General features: G+C 39.2%; 1 protein-coding gene across 9 annotated transcripts in view; it reads right to left on the reverse strand.

Annotated features, from left to right (window-relative positions):
- Positions 1 to 21,894, reverse strand: part of auts2a (activator of transcription and developmental regulator AUTS2 a) — a 1,137,604-nt gene that overhangs the window by 618,394 nt on the left and 497,316 nt on the right. For all 9 annotated transcript variants that reach the window (XM_059973178.1, XM_059973180.1, XM_059973182.1 and 6 more), the window contains one exon: positions 3,757 to 3,858. In XM_059973178.1, the coding sequence (XP_059829161.1) occupies positions 3,757 to 3,858 (102 nt within the window). The remainder of the gene's footprint in view (positions 1 to 3,756; positions 3,859 to 21,894) is intronic.

Genomic DNA, 21,894 nt, shown 5'->3' on the forward strand with positions numbered 1-21,894 from the left:
ATTACCGCGTCTTAACAATAGCAAGCAATAAAGAGGAGGTTACCAACAACTCTGTTGCCTGTGTCTTAACCAAATCTATCTCTCTTATGCTTAGGGTCATAGGGTATTTTAGCACAGAAATTGGCCACTTGGACCAACTTGTCCAGTCCAAATAAGATGCCCATGTAAGCCAAACCATTTTCCCCATATCCCTCTAAACCCGGGGTCCACAGACTCTTTGGTTAATGATAGGGGTCCATGGCACAAAGGTGATTGGGAATCCCTCCTCTAAACCTTTCCTATCCATGTGCTTATTCAAATATCTTTTAAATATTTTAATTATGCTTGCTGACCAACGTTTGCACCTTGCTAAGCAATAGCTCTATTTTAAAATTCTCATCCACTTCCTCTCCAAACTGAACCATGGTTTCACATTCTCCGGGAGCTCTTCCAGACCCATAATTCATTGACATACGTGTACCCATCTATCTTTAACCAGACAAGCATTCCTTAAGTTAATCTCTCTGTTGTTGGCAGCCATGCTTTCAGATGGCCATCCCAGGTCCCCTGTGGATCTCTCCAACTCACTTTATTCTTAAATCCCATCCTTTTAGCAAAGAATCTGGCCATGCACCCTCATGTTCAGCTTAGCTATAACTTCTTTTCTGTTTTCTTACTCCTCTTTGAAAAGCCTGGATCTTTCAATCAATGACCTAGACATGCAGAACTTGTACCAAGGGCCTCAGGAGAATGACCACTTTGGCAAATGTCCCACTGATACTCAGCTATAGGCAAATGTTCCACTGACACACATCTGGATTTGGTCGAGCATGTTCATTATTCCTCTCTCCCCCATAGATTCAGAAAGATTAGACCAAAATACTTAGGAAGTACAAGCCTATACAACCTCTGAGCTTGAAAATGAGCTGAAAGCATTAAAAGGTCAATATACTTTTGCACTGGATCCAATCATTGTCCACTTCACAAAAATGTATGAAGGCTCAGTAAAGTCGCACATTTATATATAAGTGTGGACTTACCAACGCCAACACTTTTGCTGGGAAGTTCAGATCTAACCTGGGCACACGAAGAATGTGGTTTTCCTTTCATTTATTAGTGGATGCAGTTTTGGTAGATTCACCTGTTGCTAGTGGGCACAGGTCAAAAATGGAAGAACAAGTGGATGGTTGGCAAACAAAAAATAAAGGGCCAGTGCGCTGACATTCTTCTAATACAAGAAGTGAGACTAAAGGAGAATCTTTGCTCTGTCTCTAATCAGTGCTAAACCTCGTGTGCTGATGCACATAAAACTTGTCAATCTCAAATTTCTTATTAATTCTAGGCAGCTATAAAAACATGGGGAGAAAAAAAAGAGAAATAACAATATATTTCAGGATCTGTCTTGTTCAAATAACAATTAAAACTATCATGACTCAAGTCTGCCATGTTCAGCCAAAAGTCCTGAACTTATCTAGGATTTTTTTTGTTAACTTCTGGGTATCATTAAAGTCAACGTTCAAATTTAGTCATTGTTGTGATATAAAAATGTGACAACAAATTCCCAAGCAGTAAAATGGCAGACATGTTTGTATTCTGTTACCCTGATGAATTATTCCACTGCATGAAATATGAGATAGACCTCATACCACCATCAGGACAAGGTCTAATGATATATGATCGGTCATGAGGGAACCAGGGTGGAGCTCCAGCTTAACTGTGCATCTGAGAGACAACATCTTTGCCACCTGTCTTTGACAATGTGTGACAGCAGGCTGAGAGCCAAGGGTCACTGTCTTTCAAAATAAGGGGCTGCCCATTTCTCAAAGGTTCAAGGTGTAATTTCTTCCCTCAGAAGAATGTGAAAGTATTGAAACTATTCTTCACAGAGGTTGCTGGCAGCAGAATCTATGATCTGGATGCATCACAGCTTGGTATGGAAACACTAATTCCCGTGAATGGAAGAGTCTACAAAAAGTAGTGGATATAGCCCTCCCCACTACTGAGTATATCTACAATGAGCACCTTTGCAGGAAAGCAGCATCCATCATCAAGGAGCCCCACCAACTGGGATATACTCTCTTCTTGCAGCTGCCATATGGAAGGAGGTATAGAAGCCTAAGGCCCCACACTACCAGGTTCAGGAACAGTTATTACCCCTCAACCATCAGGATCCTGGTAACTTGGTGGTAACTTCACTGAACTGATTTCACAACCTATCAACTTGTTTGCAAGTACTCTACACCTCACATTCTCAATATTTCTTATTTATTATTTTATATATTTTTTGTATTTGCACAATTTGTTGTCTTTTCCACATCGGTTGTTTGTGCGACTTTGTTGCGTGCAAATTTTCATTGGTTCTATTGTGTTTTTTTGCACTTACTGTGAATGCCCACAAGTAAATGAATCTCAGGGTTGTATATGGTGACATACCTGTAATTCGATAATAAATTTACTTTGAACTTTGAACTATATTTTAAAGCTTGGTTAGATAAATACTTCAAAAGGAATGGTTGAAAAGATTACTGGAGGGAGACAGTAAGTTGAGGTTACAATCAGTATCTGAAATATCAGAGCAGGTTGTAGAATTGAACAGCCTCATCCTGTTCCACATTCATAGGTTCATTTTATAGTCAAGTCCCTGCCTTGAATTTACAGTCTTCTGGTGTTCAGCTAAGAATGCACATCTGAGCCCTGAATGTATTACAATCCATTTAAAAAAATTTACCTCAGCGCACAATGTACAAAAAGGATCTCAGAGTCTATTTATTTTGTCTGTCAAGAAAAATTGATTTGCTAATTTGAAAAGATTTAAAATGACAGTGTAACTTTTTTAATAATACACAGAGCAAAATTGCATTCATGCAATGCCAGAGCTTCAAAAAAAGCACATTGCTTTATTCATTCTCCTCTCATGATTGTATTGATTCTTGACAATAAACAATTATCAATAATCTTGAGTACATTTGAAGCGTACAGCTTGGTTCTCAGTAAGGGAGCTGTAAACAATGAAGAGAGCAGCCATCAAAGTGACCTCAGTAAGTAACAGTAGCACTGACAACCAGGTTAATGAATCTGCTTCCATGTCACTGAACAAATTACATTTGCAGTAGGCAGCATCAGCCTGACAGGTAACTGGGATAATACAAAAGGAGCCAAACTTTGAATTTGATACACCATTTGAAGGAAGCATGAAGCAGATATTCTCTGGAATTACTGAGATATAACAACTATAAATAGGACCTGTAGAGGGCTAGGCCTCCGCTCAGACTGGTGCTCATCCAGTACAATCATTGCTTTTCACTGTCTACTTAATATAAACACACACTCTATCAAATACTCCGTATGTTGCAGAAGGGTTTCTCTGTACAAGAGTGGGGGTTCTTTAAGTGCGGGATCATCAGAATAGGGACAGCAGGCATCAATTCAATTTCCGACGTTAACATCAAATTACTTATTTAATTTCACGCCTGATGAAGCATCATATAGCTACACACAGAACCATTTCACTTCATTTGTTATGCCATGTTTTTTCAGTTCTTAGCTTGTCTGCCAACTGACAATTTTAATTACGACATGAATTTGATTGCACTTTTGAATAATTAGCACATCAAACACAAACCATTTAAACACCCTACATTTCTCATGAAGGTGTATGCTTATGTCTGTGTGGTGCCCGGCGCATGCTGATAACCGCATATATTTAGAGAGCGGAATGGGGGAGGGGCGGGTTGGTGGACGGTAGGGAAGATCATTAGCCAGATGTCTTCTACTTACATCACTCAGTCTTTCATGTGAGCAGCCCCTGTTGGAAGCCTTAGAATCACTGCTGATACTTTCACTGTCGCTGTCCCTGCAGCTGTGTTGGGAAGGCTTGAGCTGCAAAAAGCAAAAGAAAATTAAAGCTATAAAGTTGTAAGAAGGGGGGGGGGGAAGTCTTATCAAGTTTCATCGCACCCCATACTGACTTTGAAATACATCGCAGGTCCTTTGTTGTCACTGGATCCAAATCCAGAAACTCCCCATCTACCAGCGTGCTGGGGGGGGGGGGGGGAGTGGGTACTTTCACCAGAAGGTTCAAAAAGGTGGCTGGCTGCCCATCACCTTCTCAAGGACATCTGGGGATTGGCAATTAATGCTGGCCTTGCCTGCCATGGCTCAGCCCGAGAACACGAATAAAGACTCAAAGACCGAGCTTGCAGGAACCCAGCAGTCATCATTTTCCAGGCACAATACACCAACTATCTAATCATGGAAAATGATTCAATCCAAGTCTGAACAGGGTCTGGAGAACAGTGCATAACATTCGCTCTAATGGCAAGTCAGAATTTATTGGCCTAAAGAGCTTGCATTGGTACATTTTTTTTTCAGCTGGTAATCATTGCCAACTTTCCCAGATTCAATTTTCATTCAAGAGAGATTTTTTTTTAACTGGTTTGGCAAAGGAAATGAAGTGAGGCAAAAAGAACCGCCAGCTTCAGCAGTGGGAGCTTCACTCCACTCTGGGGAATTGCATGTGACAAGCCATTACATATGGCGGTGCATTTACACAAATTATATTTTATAGGACAATAAAAAATGAGGACAGAGCCGAAAAAATTGCCAGTTTCCAATACCATCAATCACCTGAAACATAACAGGAGGCTGGGGGGTGGGAGGCAGAAGACCCCAGAGTAAAGCACATAATTAAAACATAAACAGCCTTTTTTTGTTGCCATTAGCACTTTGAATGAATGCTGTTCCTAAGAGGACTGCAACTGGGTCAGAGGCACTGAGTTGCCTTGTCACCTAAGTGGGAAAAGCTGGAAGAGTGACATGCCACTGGAAGCTTCTGCTCAAGTTGATGCCGCACAGTAACAGCAGACAGGGACATAGCGCCGCGTATGCAGACAGGCAGGCATTCACAGTGGGATAGCAAGGGACCAAGGAATGGAGGAGGGAAATCTGATAAAACTTTTTCACAGCACTAATTATTTTATCCACAGCTCCTGGAATGACCAGGGGACAAGTACAAGGATGCTAGATTGTGCAGGGCCATTGAGAACACAGACTTGTGCTTTGAATAACAAAAATATTTTCCTCAGTGGTGCCAAGTGTAATCCATCACCTTTACAATGTAAATCAAGTTATTTGATAGTGATGATTACCAAGCTTGTCATATTGCTCCATTAGGCTGTAATTTGGTCTCCCATAAAGTCAATGTGTCAGTAACTAATAGGTTCACATTCATTCTCAGCACTTCTCTCCTGCACTTTCCTCCTGGTGTAAAATGACACCACTGGCTGGTTAAACTTGTAAACATTGCATCAAATGTTTGAAGATGTGAAGTGACAGCTGGTCAACAATGATTTTAGCATTCACAAATACAAAAATACACAATAGGATGGAATACAAAATTTGCAAAGTGCTATCTTAAGATGACCAACAATTTTTTAATAGAACTTGCAACAGGAAAATGCTCAATCATAAATGAACAACCACTCCAGATAGTCCTATGCAGGAACCGTGTGTACACAAGATTCCTGGTGTCACACTATTAACGCAAGGACCAAACTTTAAAAATTAACGTTCACTGCTTTCATACTATATTCCTGCAAATGAAGCATTGGTGAGTTCGAAGTTACGTGCTAGAGCCCACAGTGCAAAAATAGCTTGAGGTAATGTTACACTAACATATTAATTATGGCATTAGAAACTCAATTTATTACAAGGAAGTGATGGTGCAGGGGAGGAGAAGCTCTACTGTTTGCGATTAGCAACAAATCAAAAATATAATAAGATAAATTATATTCACAACTTTACTTCAAATAAAAGAGATCAAAAAAGTAGCCTTAAATTTTCAAAACCGTCAGTAATATAGTGTTGTTCCAAAATTTCACTTGCTTTGGGAGTTGATTAGATCTTTATTATGTTTTCTTCTAGTTCATATTTTCACAAGGGAGAAAACACTTAAATTCAGAATAAATATCTAAACCAAAACTAAACACATTTAAACTCTTCCATTTTCTTGCACCAGGCTCAATTATCTAGATGAAGGAGATCCAACATAGCGAGTGAAAAGGGGTGATAGAATGGACCCTTAGTGTGTTGTTTCGCAGTTTCCCTCCCTTCCTCTCAAACTTTCTTGCATAGCCTTTTTAAACAGAGAGCTTACTCGGAACAGGAAGACATCCCCATAATTTGGATTGCTAAGGCTGACAAGAACTGACTTAATCAACAAAATTAACCAGGGGTACTTTAGAGAAAAATTATCAAACATTAAATTCATACTGAAACAGGAGGCATTAGGGCAGATTAGCAAAAGCTTAGCCGAAACAGTAGATTTCAGGGAAACCTTAGAACTCTGACACTTTGGGCTCTTAGCTGCTAAAGTTATAGGCCTCAAAGAAAACAAACCGACCACCAGAAAAAGTAAGGGCCTAAAATGATCAGAAAACAGGTACATGGAACTTCAAGGGTGAAAGGAGCTTACAGGTCTCCTCTTATATATTCTTCAGGTGAATATGAGCAGCATATTTTCTTTCTGCATGTCACTGGAATGTTATCCATTTCTGCTGGGTACTAAGCAAAGAACTACAGGGGAAGCTTTTCCCATTCCTAAAAGGACCAAGACAGGTGGGATTTACAAGTCAGGATTTACAAAATATTAAAGGAATTATAACCCAAAGAGGTAGATACATTTTCTAATGCTAATAAGTTCCTAGGATACTGAAATGGACGATGGGGCAGTTCCAATTCGAGTAAATAACCTCATCTTGCTCTTGTTTTATGTTTCAAACATACCTTTCATGCCAACATATAAAATAAAAAACTAAAGTGATCGATTATTCACAAACTTTAGAAAACCACCTCGTTTGGTTTATAAATGACTTTAATTATATACCCTCAAACTGCAGCTATATTCCAGCAGAACTTAATTTCAACTATAAGCACCTGACTAAAATTATTGTAAATGTTGCTATAAGCTGTTTGGTTCCAAATACCTAACCTCTGGGAGAACTTAAAGCTGAAAACTTTTAATATTTCATATAATTCTCAGGGTTGTTTGGAGACCAAAAAATTCCAAACTCCACAATGTACGGTGTTGAAATTAATTTTGACAGCAATATTATGCCGTCACATCATCCACTTCTCACCTTTAACTTGAACAAATGCTTTGTTCACATCAGAATGCAATTTTCTTTTCACAAAATTCAACCATTTGACAGCAACCAATGGGCTAATTTCCACACTCCTCAAAACATGGCAAGGAATTAACTTATCCAGAGCCCTTTTCATTTAACTTGCAACACTGAAACTGCCAGATTCTACATCTGTCATTGATTTTCACACAGCACGCATTATGTTTTTATAACATTGTTATTTAAGGAAGAAATGTTTCCACTCTGTCTCATTTTAGATTATCATGTGTAATTTACAACTGTTTTTAATAAGCAATCAGCATGTACTTCTAAAATAATGTGAAAAAGACTAGAACCGCAGTTTTAAAACCTGATTTATCTTTCTTTGATGTTTAAAGGTTAGCTGTTGAAAGAAACATGAGTGCAAACCTGTTAACACTTTAAAAACTATATTAACTCTTATGAAGCAGCGAGAAGCAAGTCATAGAAGGAAGGGGAGACACACAGAAAAGACAAGCACAACAAAAAGAATTGGGAAGCTGGTAATACCTCAAAAAATTTCCTGAGGTCAACTTAAACCCTTATCACTACATAGATTCATTCTATGTAGTTGCAAGCCAGTGGCTGTTCGCTAGCAGGAATGATGTAGATCCTTGGTGTGTTACCAAAGGGTCAGGTAATTTTCTGCAGACGTACCACTGGAGGGCCTTCTGATCGGTTGCATCACCGGTTGGTATGGAGACTCCAATGGGTATGATTGAAAGAGGCTGCAGATGGTTGTAGACCCAGCCAGATCAATCATGGGCTTAGGCCTCCCCACTGTAGAGGACATCATCAAAAGGCCAGGCCTCAAGATGGCACCATCCATCATTAAGGACATCCAACACCAAGGACGTGCTCTCTTCTCTTTTGTACCATCAGGGAAGAGGCACAGGAGCCTGAAGACTCTCACTCATCATTTTAGGAACTGCTTCTCCTCCCATGCCATCAGAATTCTGAATGGTCAATAACTATTGTGATATTTGTCTTTCACACTATTTATTTATCTTTTATCGGAACGGGTGGTAATTTTTTTTTTATGCCTTGCACCGCACTGTTGCTATAAAACAGAAAATATCAGTGACAATAAACCTGACTCTGTTTCTGATAGATATTTCCAAAAACCTTTTTTTAAAAACTAACTTGGAAAATCTATTTTGCTCTGGATGCTCCCATCCTCCAGTACAAGGAGAAAAACTGAATTTTTGCAACATACAATTGCAACAGCATCCAAATGAAAGTCAGCGTGGTCCCAACTTTGGAAGCCCAGGACACGAAAACCAGGTCACCTTTTGTTGCATCTGCTCAAAATGCAATGATCACTTGCATTCATTTAAGACTTCTAGCAAATGTAACTGTCCAAAAAACACTTCACAGCTGTTATTGGATGCAATTTGATACTGAGCAGGCTCATCATGCAGAGACTTTGAAAGCATCTACTAGAAAGAAAGCAAGGACTTAAAGAGGGTTAATTCCTAAACTTAGAACTGAGCAGTTGAAACAACAGCCAGCTGAGCAATGGACAGCTGGGACAAATGAATAACCAGATTGCAGGAGAAGGGAACTTACGATGTGAATTGGTTACAGCTCGCCAAAGCTCATCTCAGCCCCAGTACACGATGGGCAGTGAGCACTTCAGGGAGATTTAAGAATCGCATGCTGATCAGTGTAGTTAAAGTATTATGGGCTCCTGGAATCACTACAGCACTTGTTCATGAATGCAGCTTTTAATAGGAGATGTGTCTACTATAGATGCATTGCACAAGATGAGGATAAGAGGCACTGAAGCCGTGGATTTGCAGGCTTTTTGTAATGGGATTTTCATGCTGCATTTACACAGCTGAAAGCCAACAAGGGTTTTAACAGCATTGTGTTGGCCCACAGTAAAGGCAAAGAGCAAGCAGATCTGCAATTTGCGAGCGATGATAATTTCTACATTCCCTGCTGCCACCATTTGCTCCTTTTGGGAGACAGGGTGTTTCCAATGTGCCTTCTTTTCACAAGCTCTATCAAGGGTGCTTCCTTATCGAAAACAGATGTAAAGACATTAACACGTAAAGCCAGCCACCAAATTAAAATTTGTGCTGAACATCAACCTCTCATGGGAGATTTAAGCAACATGTGTGCAGACCATAGATAGGCTTGTCAATGGCTTCACCTGCAGGTATGCCTAATATGCCACCCTTTGTACAACAATACTGACAGCTGGCAATCATTTGCTTTTCAATATTCTTGAAAAATAAATTGATCCCCAAAGTACTCCCTATAAAATGGATTAGTTAGCTACTCCAGACTAAAGGTCCAGCAAACTGATGAATTTGATCACAATTTCTTATGGGATGTTCATTCAAGGATCCCAAAGTGCATTTTGCAACATGTGCCACAATCTCCACCATAGATCACTTCCTTCAGGTTCAGAAGGCAATGAACCTATAAACCAGGCCAGTGTTCTTAGTGTCCTTGTGAGAAAGAGCCCTTCTTTCAAACCAGTTTTCTTATATATAAAATTCGACATAGGTCACATTTGGAGTGTTGATTGCATTGGAAAAATGGAAGTGGAAATTTCAGAGATGGTGCAGAATTGGTTCCTAAGGAAAATACCTGGATTTGAGTATACTATCATAAGGAAAAGTTGGACAAATAAGGATTGTTTTCTCGAGGGTGTCAGAGGCTAAGGAGTGGGAGGGAACATGAAACAAGTATATAAAATTATGAGAGGCAGAGAGAGATTAAGATAGGGTGGAAGTGTTAAAAACAAGAGGGCATTGGTTTTAATGAGTTTTAATGGTTTTAAAGGTTTGTGAGGCAATTTTTTTGAACTGCTGGGGAAGGGGATAGAAGCAGATGTGGATGGAAACACCTAAAAGGCATTCAGACAGACAGATGAATGGGCAGGGAATAGAGGAATACACGCCATGTGCAGACAGATGGGTTCAGTTTAGATTGGCATTATGATCAGTTCAGACAATGTGGGCTGAAAGGCCTATTGCTATGCTGGAAGGTTCCACTTTCTATCAGATCTTAAACCAAAGGTGAACCTGTTCCCTTGGGTGCATGAAAAAAAAGACACTAAGGCACCGTTTCAAGGAGCAGCAGAAAATTCTTCCCACTGTCTCCTGAAAATAATATTCATTCCGAATTTATGTTCATGGAAGTAAATTACTTGAGTGTTGTGATATCTTGCTCTGCATAAAATAACTGCAACACTTCCTTTATTAGGACAGTGACAACACATCAAAAGAACTTCACCTGCCATGAAATCTATGCAGTTACGAAAAGCACTACATAAATACAACTTGTTTGTTTCATTAATAATAAATTGGAATAAAGTAATATTCTCTCACACCTTTATTTCTATCTGGATGAGATTTACTAGTCACTGTAGCATCGTGTTTAGTACAATGTTTTACAGGTGACCCAGGTTCAATTCCCACAGTTGCCTATATGTTCTCCCCATGACCACATAGGTTTCCTCTGGGTGCTCCAGTTTCCTCCCACAGTCCTGTTGGTAGGTTAATTGGTCATGATAAATTGTCCCGTAATTAAGCTAAGATTAAATCGGGGGATTTCTGGACAGTGTGGTCCAATGAGCCAGCAGGGCCTATTCCATGCTCTACCTCAATAAATTTAAAAAAAGATAAGATCAGTGAAATGAAAGTCCATGCCAATTAATGAGTCGAAAAATTACTGTTGTCTTAATATTAGGAAGCCGGTTGACAAAGATAAAGCAGCTACTTAAAATGAGAGTTTTACTCAGAACGCTGCTCTTCCACATTAATAAAAAGGTACACTGCAGTTTTCAGTCATTGAGATTCCATGTCACCATCTCATGGTTTTCCTCAGCAATGCTTGGCAACAGCTGCTCAGCTGAGCAGTAATAAACCTGGGAGTGTTTAATGGATTTTATTGTTCTGCATCAATGTTTAAGCATCAGCATTCTTACATCCTAGGATTCTTATACTCCCTCGAGGGCTACATCAAGGAGATCTCATTTACCTAAAAGCATTTATAAATTTTTAATTTGATTTAACAAGTAAATTAACAAGTCCCTTATTCAAGCAAGTTTTATGGTCACATGGCAGTCAAGAATGGTCATTAAAAGTTTTCTGCCCAGCCCACTAGGCCTTATATTGACTGCTTGCCCATCCATGTCCAGGCAGTGTTCTGGGGGTGTGAAATAACATTATTTCTGTGCTCTTTGTAGAGCTTCCGTAGTCATTTTGGAGAGGGAATGAGGGAATATTTGTGAAAGCACATTGGGCACAATCAAGTAATGAAAAATACTTGCCTCTTTACTAAGCTCTTTGACAGAATGATCAAGAGTACCATGCCATGATATGCAAGACTGGCAAAAGAGTCCCCTGTCTATCCATCTTTTTGCTCTGGGAATGAAGTTGTGGGATGCAGAAGAAGAGAATTGCAAAACCAATCTTCCATTTGTCTGTAATCCAGTTGTAGTTTGAATTTTGCAAGAATATTGCTAATTGGTAAATCAAACAGCACACTTGCACTGAAACAATTGGGCTCAGCAGGCACACCTTACAGTCACAGATGGAGTTGGAAAGTAACTTTGTTCTGAGGAATAAAATGAGATTATTTAAAATTCCTTGTTACAAAGACAGCACTGGGAACAACCTTTCAACTTGGCACTGGACTGGGCCATTTCTGAGCTCAGACAGAAATCAACTACATTAGTAAATCTGGAGTTGCATAGAAACCAGACTAGGATGGAAGGTTTCTTTCCCTGAAGGAAGTTGTTGAATTACATGTAACATTTTAAACAATATCCATTAGATAACCATTCCTAATAGTAGATTTTTATTGTAGATTTGTTTAATTAACTGGAATTAAATTTCATCATCTGCTATGGTGGGATTTGAATTCATATTTCTAGTTCAATAATCCAGGGATTTGGATACTAATTTAGTAATTTAATCGCTAGGCTAACCGTACCCTACATGATGAGTTCCTCTTGAGCTCTGCCATTATGATGATTTTGTTGAGTTATCCTCTTTTTTTCCTGGTATTCCGCATTTTTGTGCAGATGCTGAGCTCTACACTGCACGTGACTGGATCAGAAATGGCCCTAATACCAATGCCTGAAGGTCAAGCAGCATTTTAGCTTCATAAGTAATCTGGACAATTCCAATGAGAGTTGTCATAGGTTAGATTCAAGGTAAGTAATTGTTATGATGAAAGAGATAAGCCCACACTACACTCATATGATGTTTTTGCTCAGGAATTTGTCGAATCATACTGATGGTAGAGCTTGTGCGAAATGACCTGGTTTAAAATTTGAGGCAGATTTCTTTCATAATATTATCCGTCACAAGATTCTCAACTTCTGAGGTGCTGAGCAAAGATGCTTCCAAAGAATGAGATACTGAGTTCCAGAACGGAGAACTTCCTCTCAGTACAGTGTTTTCACTGGGTCCTGCATAGAGGCTGACCAAGATATTCAGATCCTGCAACACAAACACGAGAAAGTCTGCAGATGCTGGTTATGTGTGTTGCTCGGGACCCTGCAACTGTTCCTTTGGGCAATAGAACGCTAATTAATCATTTGGAATGTAAACCACATTTGTGAAATATTTCAGAAATTTATTAATACAATGCTAAAATCATAATACTTTAATACACAGACGCACAGATCTTAAAAGGTAAAATGGTTCACCAGACAGTATGAAGTCAGCTAGGAGCTTCTGATCTGCTGTTGCTTCTTTTATTGAAGGAGAAGTTGCTGAGTAGACTTTTCTCCTTCACACTTCATTTTTAAATTTTGGTAGGTGTGATGGCTGAAGGGATGGAAATACTAGGGCTGCCCTTCACATTTGAATAATTTAAGTGACGATGGATTAGAAACTAGGCCTAATTCCTCAGACTGCAATAATGAGAATCAGTATGCATGCTGCAAACCATTTTAGAATGAGGAAACAGTACGTGCCACGATGGAAGTGTTTACCTTTACTCCACCCACCCAGTGCCATGTCAGTGGACTCCCACTTATCAGTGTGGCAGTAGGACTATACCCTACAGAGGGCTATTGGAAACTTCCATGATAGACTTGAGTGTGGCAGCTTGGTTATATTAACCATAGGAAATAGGAGCAGAATTAGGCAACTCAGACCATGAAGTCTACTCCACCATTCCATCAAAGCTGATTTATTATCCCTCTCAACCCCATTTTTCTGCCTTCTCCCTATAACCTTTGACACCCTGACTAACCAAGATCAACCTCTCCTTTAAATATACTCAATGACTTGGTGGTTCCACAGATTCACCATCCAATTCTCTGTTCAAAATGGATGTCCTTCTACTAAGACTGTGCCCTCTGCTCCTAGAATCACCCACTTTGGGAAACATCCTCTCCACCTCCACTCTATCTAGGCCTTTCAATATTTGATAGGTTTCAATGAGATTCCACCCTCTGCACTCCTCCAAACTCCAGCAAGTACAGACCCAGTGCATTAAACACTCTTCCTACATTAACCATTTCATTCCCAGAAACACTCACGAACCTCCTCTGGACCCTCTCCACTGCCAGCACAACTTGTCTTAGATAAGGGGCCCAAAACTGCTCTCAATCCTCCCAAGTGCAGGCTGACCAATGCCTTACAAAGTCTCAGCATTACATTCTTGCTTTTATATTCTAGTCCTCTGGAAATGAATGCTAACATTGCATCTGCCATCCTTTCCACTGACTCAACCTGCAAGTTAATTCTGCACAAGACAAGTTTCTTTGCACTTCTGATCTCTGTATCTCATCCCCATCTAGAATGTAGCCTACAATTCTATTCCATCTACTAAGGTGCATGACCACAACAATCCCTTCACTCTATTGCGTTTACCACTTCTTTGCCCATTCTCCCAATCTGCAGACATAATTTCCTTAACACTACCTGGCTCTCCGCCAATCTTTGTATCATGGGCAAACCAGGCCACAAAGCCATCAATTCCATCATCCAAATCACTGACATTTAATGTGAAAAGAAGCAATCCCAATACTAACCCTTGTAAAACACCAGTAGTCACCGAGAACCAACCAGAATAGGGCACCTTTATTCTGACTCTTTGCCTCCTGCCAGTCAGCCAATCTTTTATCCATGCTAGTACTCTTCCTGCAATACCATGTGCTTTTGTCTTATTAAGTAGCTTCATGTGCGGTACCTTGTTAAAGACCTTCTGAAAATCCAAATAAACAACCACCACTGACTCTCCTTTGTCCATATTACCTGTTATTTCCTCAAAGAGTTATAGCAGATTTGTTAGGCAAGATTTCCTTTTAAGAAAACCATGCTGACTTTGGCCTATCTTATCACGTACCTTCAGGTACCCTGAAACCTCATCCTTGGTAACGGACACCACCACCTTTCCAACCACAAAGGTCAGGCTAATTGGCCTATAATTTCCTTTCTTCTGCCTCCCAACTTTCTTAGAGAGTGGAGTCACATTTGCAATTTTTCAGTCCTCTGGAATCATTCCAGAATCTAGTGATTCTTGAAAGATCATTACTAATGCCTTCACAATCTCTTCAGCTACCTCTTTCAGAACCCTCTAGTGTAGTTGACATATCTACCTTCAGACCTTTCAGCTTACCAACCGGATGAGTCCAACAGATCTGACTGCCTGGAAAACCTGAGGCTCAACAATCAATTTGCTGGAGGAACTCAATGGGTCTAGCAGTATCTCTGGTTTTGTTGAACTTTTAAATTCAAACCCTCCATCACCAGGCCCTAATGTAATGCTTCAACCCAAAACAATGACAGTTCATTTCTCCCATGGATGCTGCTAGACCCATAGAATTCATCCAGCAGATTGTGTATTGCTACAAATTCCAGCATTTGCAATGGCTGGTGTCTCCGGATCTGAGATCCATCTCTTCAGACACATGTTTATAATTTTGCCATGAAAAGAGAAGTGGAAATTTTCTCTCAAAGCACCAATTTGTGCTCTAATCCAGACAAAGCCATTGATCTTATCTCAACCATTTGTGTTTTCACAAAGAACATAACCCACAGACACAACCTTGACCATAATCTTTAGAGAAATTCAATCTTACTAGCCCAAGGCAATAAAAATCATCCAAATAATCCATCCCCAGTAATAACCTGTGTTAAGTCTGAGTATTTTAAAATGGATGCACAATATTATTGTCATGAATCTATAAAATTTCTAATCCTGAGGCTAATAATACTCAGTAAATGAAAACAGATAATGAATCTTGCCTGTAGCAGAGTCTCTGATTACTGAAGGATTCAGAGAAAGCAGCAGCTCTAAAGAAAACAAAAAAAATATATTTCACAATAAACACCCTGATTGTCACTGAGACTACCGAGAATTTTTTTTTCACATCATTTGCTGGAAACACTGGCAATTTATAGTTTACTCCTAACTGCCTTGATCTGAGGAGACAGTTAACAGCCAATCACATATCAGCAGGATAGGCAAGGATGGCAGTTTTTCATCCCTGAAGGATGTGAGTGAATCAGAGTGGTTTTTATGACAATTCAATAGCTTTGTGCTTACCATTACTGAGACTAGCTTTAATTCCTTGACTCTGTATTCCCCAGCTGCCATGATGCGGTGTGAACTCATCGCCCTGACATGCCCATTGCTCCTAACCACTACAATGTCTTGCCCTATGAACAGAAGTGAAAACTCATAACTCATAAAACACTTAATAAATTAGCATTTGTCAATGCATCCGTGTTACATGAAATAAAAGCAGAAAGGCCTTTGTTGTTTGTCATAATATATTTCTCATGTTCCCTTACAACATATAGGCTATTTGAGGTGACACTCTGATGCAACCAGTGGAGCAGTCTCCCATCCATAAAGACCAATGTTTGCTCTAAGGTGTGCGTGCACACACATCTTTTGCTACTAGCGCACAAAGGAATTTAAAATGCACACAAATGGCTCTCACCATCTACCTTGTTGGCATGTTACACAAACACATTTCCTTTTCCAGTTTCTGATACAGATGATGTTGACAATGTGGAATTTGCAATGATATGTCTGCAGATTTTAGAACTGGCTTACTTATACTGTTTTTATTTAAGAAATTTCTCAGTGTGCACATGTTGTCACAGGGTAAAACAATTTTTTGTTCACACTGGTTATTACAAATTAGAAGGGACATTGCTAATGACCGAGGTTTGATCCTTTTCTTGGGGTTTGTCTGTGTGGTGTTTACATGCTTTCTTGGTGACCCCATGGATTTTCTCTGACAGCTCCAGTTTCCTCCCATATCCCAAAAAAGTGCAGGCTGGTAGGTTAATTTGCTGTAATTTGCTCCCTGTGTGTAGAGGATTGGGTTGGGGAAGTTGATAGTAATATAGAAATAATACATTTATGACAAAATTTAGTGCAAGAATGGGATTGCTGCCAGAGGCTCAATGGGCTGAATGGCTTCTTTCTCTGTCATACAGAAATTTGAATTCTACATCAGGTTTCAGAGTGTTCTTACACATGTTTATGAAAACCCCACTTCTCTGTAGGGTGTATTCTGGAATTAGGGAATATAACAAATATTAAGTTTAACAGCAGCCATTGTTCAGACATGAAAGTGGATTGTAGATTAAAATTAAAATGTAGCCCTGAACAATAGTTTTCCTGAAGCTGTGGACACCAGCTGATTGAAAACCAGACAATGCTGTTTAACATTAACTTTGGGTGTCTGGAGTGTGGGTGTGAAGAAGGAGGTGTGTGAAAAATATATGTAACTCAAAGGAAGCATTGTAGGTACAGTGTAGCTATAGAATTGCCCTGCTGTAACCATTGATCTTTAGCATATAAAATGTCATGTAATATTGGGTTGAGCAGGCCTCTTCCTCTGACAGTGTCTCATTTTGGTGAATAAAACATTTCTGTACTGACTAGTGTCAGTGTCTCTCTGGTGACTTTCTTCACACTACAACATTCCCTACCTCAGATAATTCTACCGCCCTTCTCCACAATGGGGAATTTGCAGTAATTCACCTAATGTCTACCTGTAAGAAGATAAATCTCAAGGTTGTACAGCATATACATACTTTGGTAACAAATGTACTTTTAACTTTAAGCTTCAATGGCCAGCATGTCTTTCAATGTGGGGAAAAGACTGAGCACCCAGAGGAAGTGCGGTCACTGGGAGAGTATGAAAACTTCAGGCAGACTGCACCAGAGAGCAGAGTCAAACCTGGAGCCCTGGACCTGCAAACAGCACACAACATGCATCTTCAAAGCACCGATAAGGCTTTTCTAAGTCAGAATGCTCTCCCCTGATGCAGCGGGCAGGCAGCCACATCCTTTTCAATTAGATGATGTAGGGTTTACAGTACAATTATTCAGTGTGACTTCTCCCTCATGTACTTATCAAGATTCTCTTTAAACGTGCCTTTGTTCTCCACATTATTTCCTATGGCAGTGAGTTCCATGCCCTCATTGTCCTCCATCTACTCCTGAACATAACTAGAAATATTAATGGAAATTTTTTGTGTTAATGTTCATAGTGTGGACTCCATTGCAAGCTGAAACAACTTTGTTGAACACTAAGAGTTTGCAAGAGACCCTTTTTACCAAACGTGCCATTCAAAATTGAGACAGCATCAAACAAATCAAGTTGGTGCACAAAAGGATTGGCCTATGTTACTTTCTGGTGGAAACATACCCAATCCACTCTGTTCCACTTGCCTCCATTTAACTAAAAACAAATCCAAGTCATTGCACATCATACCAAAAACTCTCATTGCTACTGCACTCCTGTGGAGAACTTTAATAAAAAAAAATGAAATTAAACACAGTCCTTAACAACTCCAGACTGTATGGCTCCAATCAATCATTTCTTCTTCGGTTCCAGGTGCAAGTTAAAAGGACTCTGTCCAAAATAAAAACACTGCGTGTTTGGGTTCCCTATTAGTGTACAATACTACAGACTTCCCATGTTGCTTTCTGTAAAGCACATAGGCTGGTTATCATCATCATGCACTTTACAGCTGTACCTTGCCACCAATCCTTTTCAGGACTTTCTTGATCTTTTCACTGGTTTTAATGAAGCTAATTATCAGCCTTTGTTCTATTTTTTACAGTATTAATAAAGGGCAGCTTTGCTATTAATGCCTCTTTGTAACGATGAAATTCCCATAATATCACAGTGCTTTTCTACAAATTAACGAATGTGCTTATCAAATTTTGTTTAACCAATAATTGCTGCCATCAACATACAGGGTACCAGCCAAGAGAAGTTACAGAACATGACAGCACAAGGCAATTATTATCCATCATTAAGACAGCAATCTTATAATTTCAGCTGCCTTAATTGTTCACTTGGAATTCACTCAAATAGCTTTGGCAGTTAACAAGAGATCTTTTGTTTATACCTTTATTGCAGCTTAACTTGATGATGATGAACACTTTTTATTTAGACCTAAAGAGATTGCGCAATTGGATGTTTGATTCTGAAAGCTTAATTAGACTCTCAGGTCAAAATAATTCAAATCAGGCAACTATTTCTTTATATCAATGGTAGTGCTGCAAAATAAAATGCCTTACTATATCATTCATGGGCAATACAATAAAATTTATTTGCTTGAGTGTAACATCACAGATGCATACTCCATAACCTGAAACAAGATCATACTAACTCAAGAATTTTATATCACTGGGAATTAAAAATATTGAGAGATAAATTGTATTGTGTATATAAATAATGGTTTAACTCACAAAGCTGAAAGAATTCAGGCAAAGTTCTTTATAATGTCAGCTGAGGTGCTTAAGATTATAGTTGCCTTATAACTCACACTGAGAAGCAGACTTATCTCATTATAAAAAGACAAAAGTTCTTCCTGCTGCTATAATGTAATAAATATGTCTGATGGATCAAGTACGTTAATGTGAATACAACACTGTTCGATCTTAATCCATGCATTCACACATGAACATCCATCTCGTGCCAGAACACGAGAAGATTTGATGTGGTTTATCAAAGGAACATTTCTGTTTAAAACATCTGGAGAACGTCTTGGATTTCTTGATGAAAACAGTAATATACATTGTCCAAATAGTCACTTTGTTTGCAATCGTGCAGATTAATTACCCACTAATCTTGTGGTTCATGTATCATTTCTGCAATTAATGACTGTAGTGTAAGTTTTTCCAATCAACAATACTGGCTATAACAGCTCCAAACTTCTTTGGGAATCTGCTAGATATCCACCATAACTGGAAATCATAACGTGATACTCTATGGTCACAGAGAGTGGATCCTCCTTTGCCCTCATTAGCTGGGTGATATTAGGGAAAGACTATAAGATGAGAGGTTGGAATGCCAAGTAATACCTGGTGTGACATGTTTGCCTCAGGAGTGGGAATACCCTGTTTGTCCCATTCCCACCAGGGAAAAGGCTATGCAGCATCCACGCTAGGATCTCCAGGCTCAAAACCATTTACTTCTCGCAAGCCTCCACTAATCAACACTTCTACTCATTAACCCACCACCAGTACTTATCATTTTCTTTCAGAATTGCCTTAGGTACCAATACTCCTATACATAGCATCACTTTATGTAAAATACAATATCATTTTATGTCTCTCAAAGTCCAACCCTACATCCCTGTCATGAGAGGTGAAAACGGGTAAGTCTGGCCAACAGGGCTCTGGTGAAGCTGTACATGCTAATCCCTTGTACAGTGGATACAATGGATTACAGGAACGTTGATGAACTCCAACCATACCAGAAACTTTGGACGATAGATACAGGAGGTCATGAATGGCCTATGCTCTACTGGGAGCTAAGGGAAGAAGAGGAAGAAGAGGAGGAAGAAGAGGAAAAGAGGAAGAGGAAGAAGATGATTCTATGTACATACAGTCTATGCATATAAGCAAATCTTGTGTATTTCTATTTTTTGTGTTTTTAATTGTGTCCTTGAAGCTTATTGTGGTTTTTTTTCCACTGCTTCTGATCCAGAATCCAAAGTAACAATAAACAATCTTGAACCTTGATAACCCTGCAGAAAATATTTAACCTTATTCCCAAGTGAAGATTAACTTGTTTGATACATAATCATAGGGTGGTCTTTGGCAAACAATCATTTGAAGAGATGGATATACCTAACAAAGGACAGGTCGAGACAATAAATCATCCAAACCGCAGATACTATCAACGATCCTACTAATCCAAACAGGGCTAGTACCAAATAGCACTGGAAGGGGAAAGCTGCCGACACAATTGCCAAGGTTGTGATACATGGACTGTTATTGTTGTTAATTCTAATTAAAGGTTTGGATTGCAGAGTACATTATCAGAGTGTGATGTTAGAATGCTTTTAAAATTTAAAATAAGACAAATTAAAATACAACGACTAACTGATACCAACTGCGCTCAGAACATTCAAATACTTTCATCAGTTAAAGACAGATATAATTTTACTGTGGGCTTTTCATAATTAGCTTGTAATAACTCAACACACCCTACTGAAAATGAATCAAGCTAAAGCCGAAACTCACCAGCATTTTCGTAAAAATTACTATTAGCTGCCTTAAAGCATATTAAGAGGTGTTTGGAAACATTAGCGCTTCCATAAAAGTGGTGGCAATAATTTTTATTCCACAAGCACGCCTGCCGTGAACTGATAAACTCAGCCTCACATCTCTCCTTCAGACATGCAGAGAACGAAAGCGGGAACCTATCCAAAACTGCAGCTGTCTGAGGCCATTAACTGCTGAAACACATTCTGTTGTTCGACCTCGTTCTTATTACAGCATAACTGTTCATTAAAGAAATTTCTGTGCAATTAATTAAATTATTCCCATGTCTGCACCACAAAGTCATTACTCCAATATCAGCTTTCACTTGCACTCGTTTCAGCTTGCGTTCAAATGCCAAGACACATCTCTGGGGTCAGCCGGTCCCAGTAAAATCACACTCTTTGCTGCTCACTTAGACGATCATTTCTCTTATTATTGCCATCTATTTTCCAACAGGAATTGTGTGCTAGTATATTGCTTCTATACTGGAAGTTTTGTCAATGAAATTTGCTGCAGACATTTAAGTCTAGGTCAGGCAGGCAAGCAGTTCATGTGTAACTTGATAAACTAACATTTCCAGTATGAAGATTCAGTAGCATTCTCCACTAGGAGTTATAGCCTGGCTGCATAAATCTTGTGCAAATACCCTCGCATGTAGTCAATATATGTGCAGGTATAGATTCATGTCCTTAAGGGACAGCAAATTCATTCCTGTATACATGACTACAAGCTGCATTAATAGATGGGAGATTTAAACAGGTTTATAACATGTTCCAGTGAAATTATAAGTTGATTCAGAGTGTTAATGCTTGTGCTTTAGAACAACATTGGTGTTCACCTGACAAGGTGGAAAATCACTCAGGCATATAGCAAGACAAATTCAATCCATCTTGTTCTATTAGCCTGCACTTAATCATTGGCGGTGTGATGAAAGAAGTCATTAGTGGTGCCATCAAATTTCACTTATTCACCAACATTCTGTGCATTGGAGTCAGTTTGGGAATGCAAGATATCTTAGCGCCAAATCTCATTACAACTTTGGGGCAAGTAGGGACAAAAGAGCTGAATTCAAGATTTGAGAGTGAACTACCTCGTCATTACGGCAGTGTTAAACATACACTGTGCGTGACATTAGTAATCCTAACAAAACTGACACCAGGAGGAAGTCTCCACAAAAGACAAAAGAAAAAAAATAATTGAACCAGAAATATAGAGTCATTGAACTCTGCAGCTCAGGAACAGACCCTTC

This window comes from Hypanus sabinus, chromosome 6, assembly GCF_030144855.1.
Source record: "Hypanus sabinus isolate sHypSab1 chromosome 6, sHypSab1.hap1, whole genome shotgun sequence".
In the NCBI taxonomy this organism is placed as follows: Eukaryota; Metazoa; Chordata; class Chondrichthyes; order Myliobatiformes; family Dasyatidae; genus Hypanus; species Hypanus sabinus.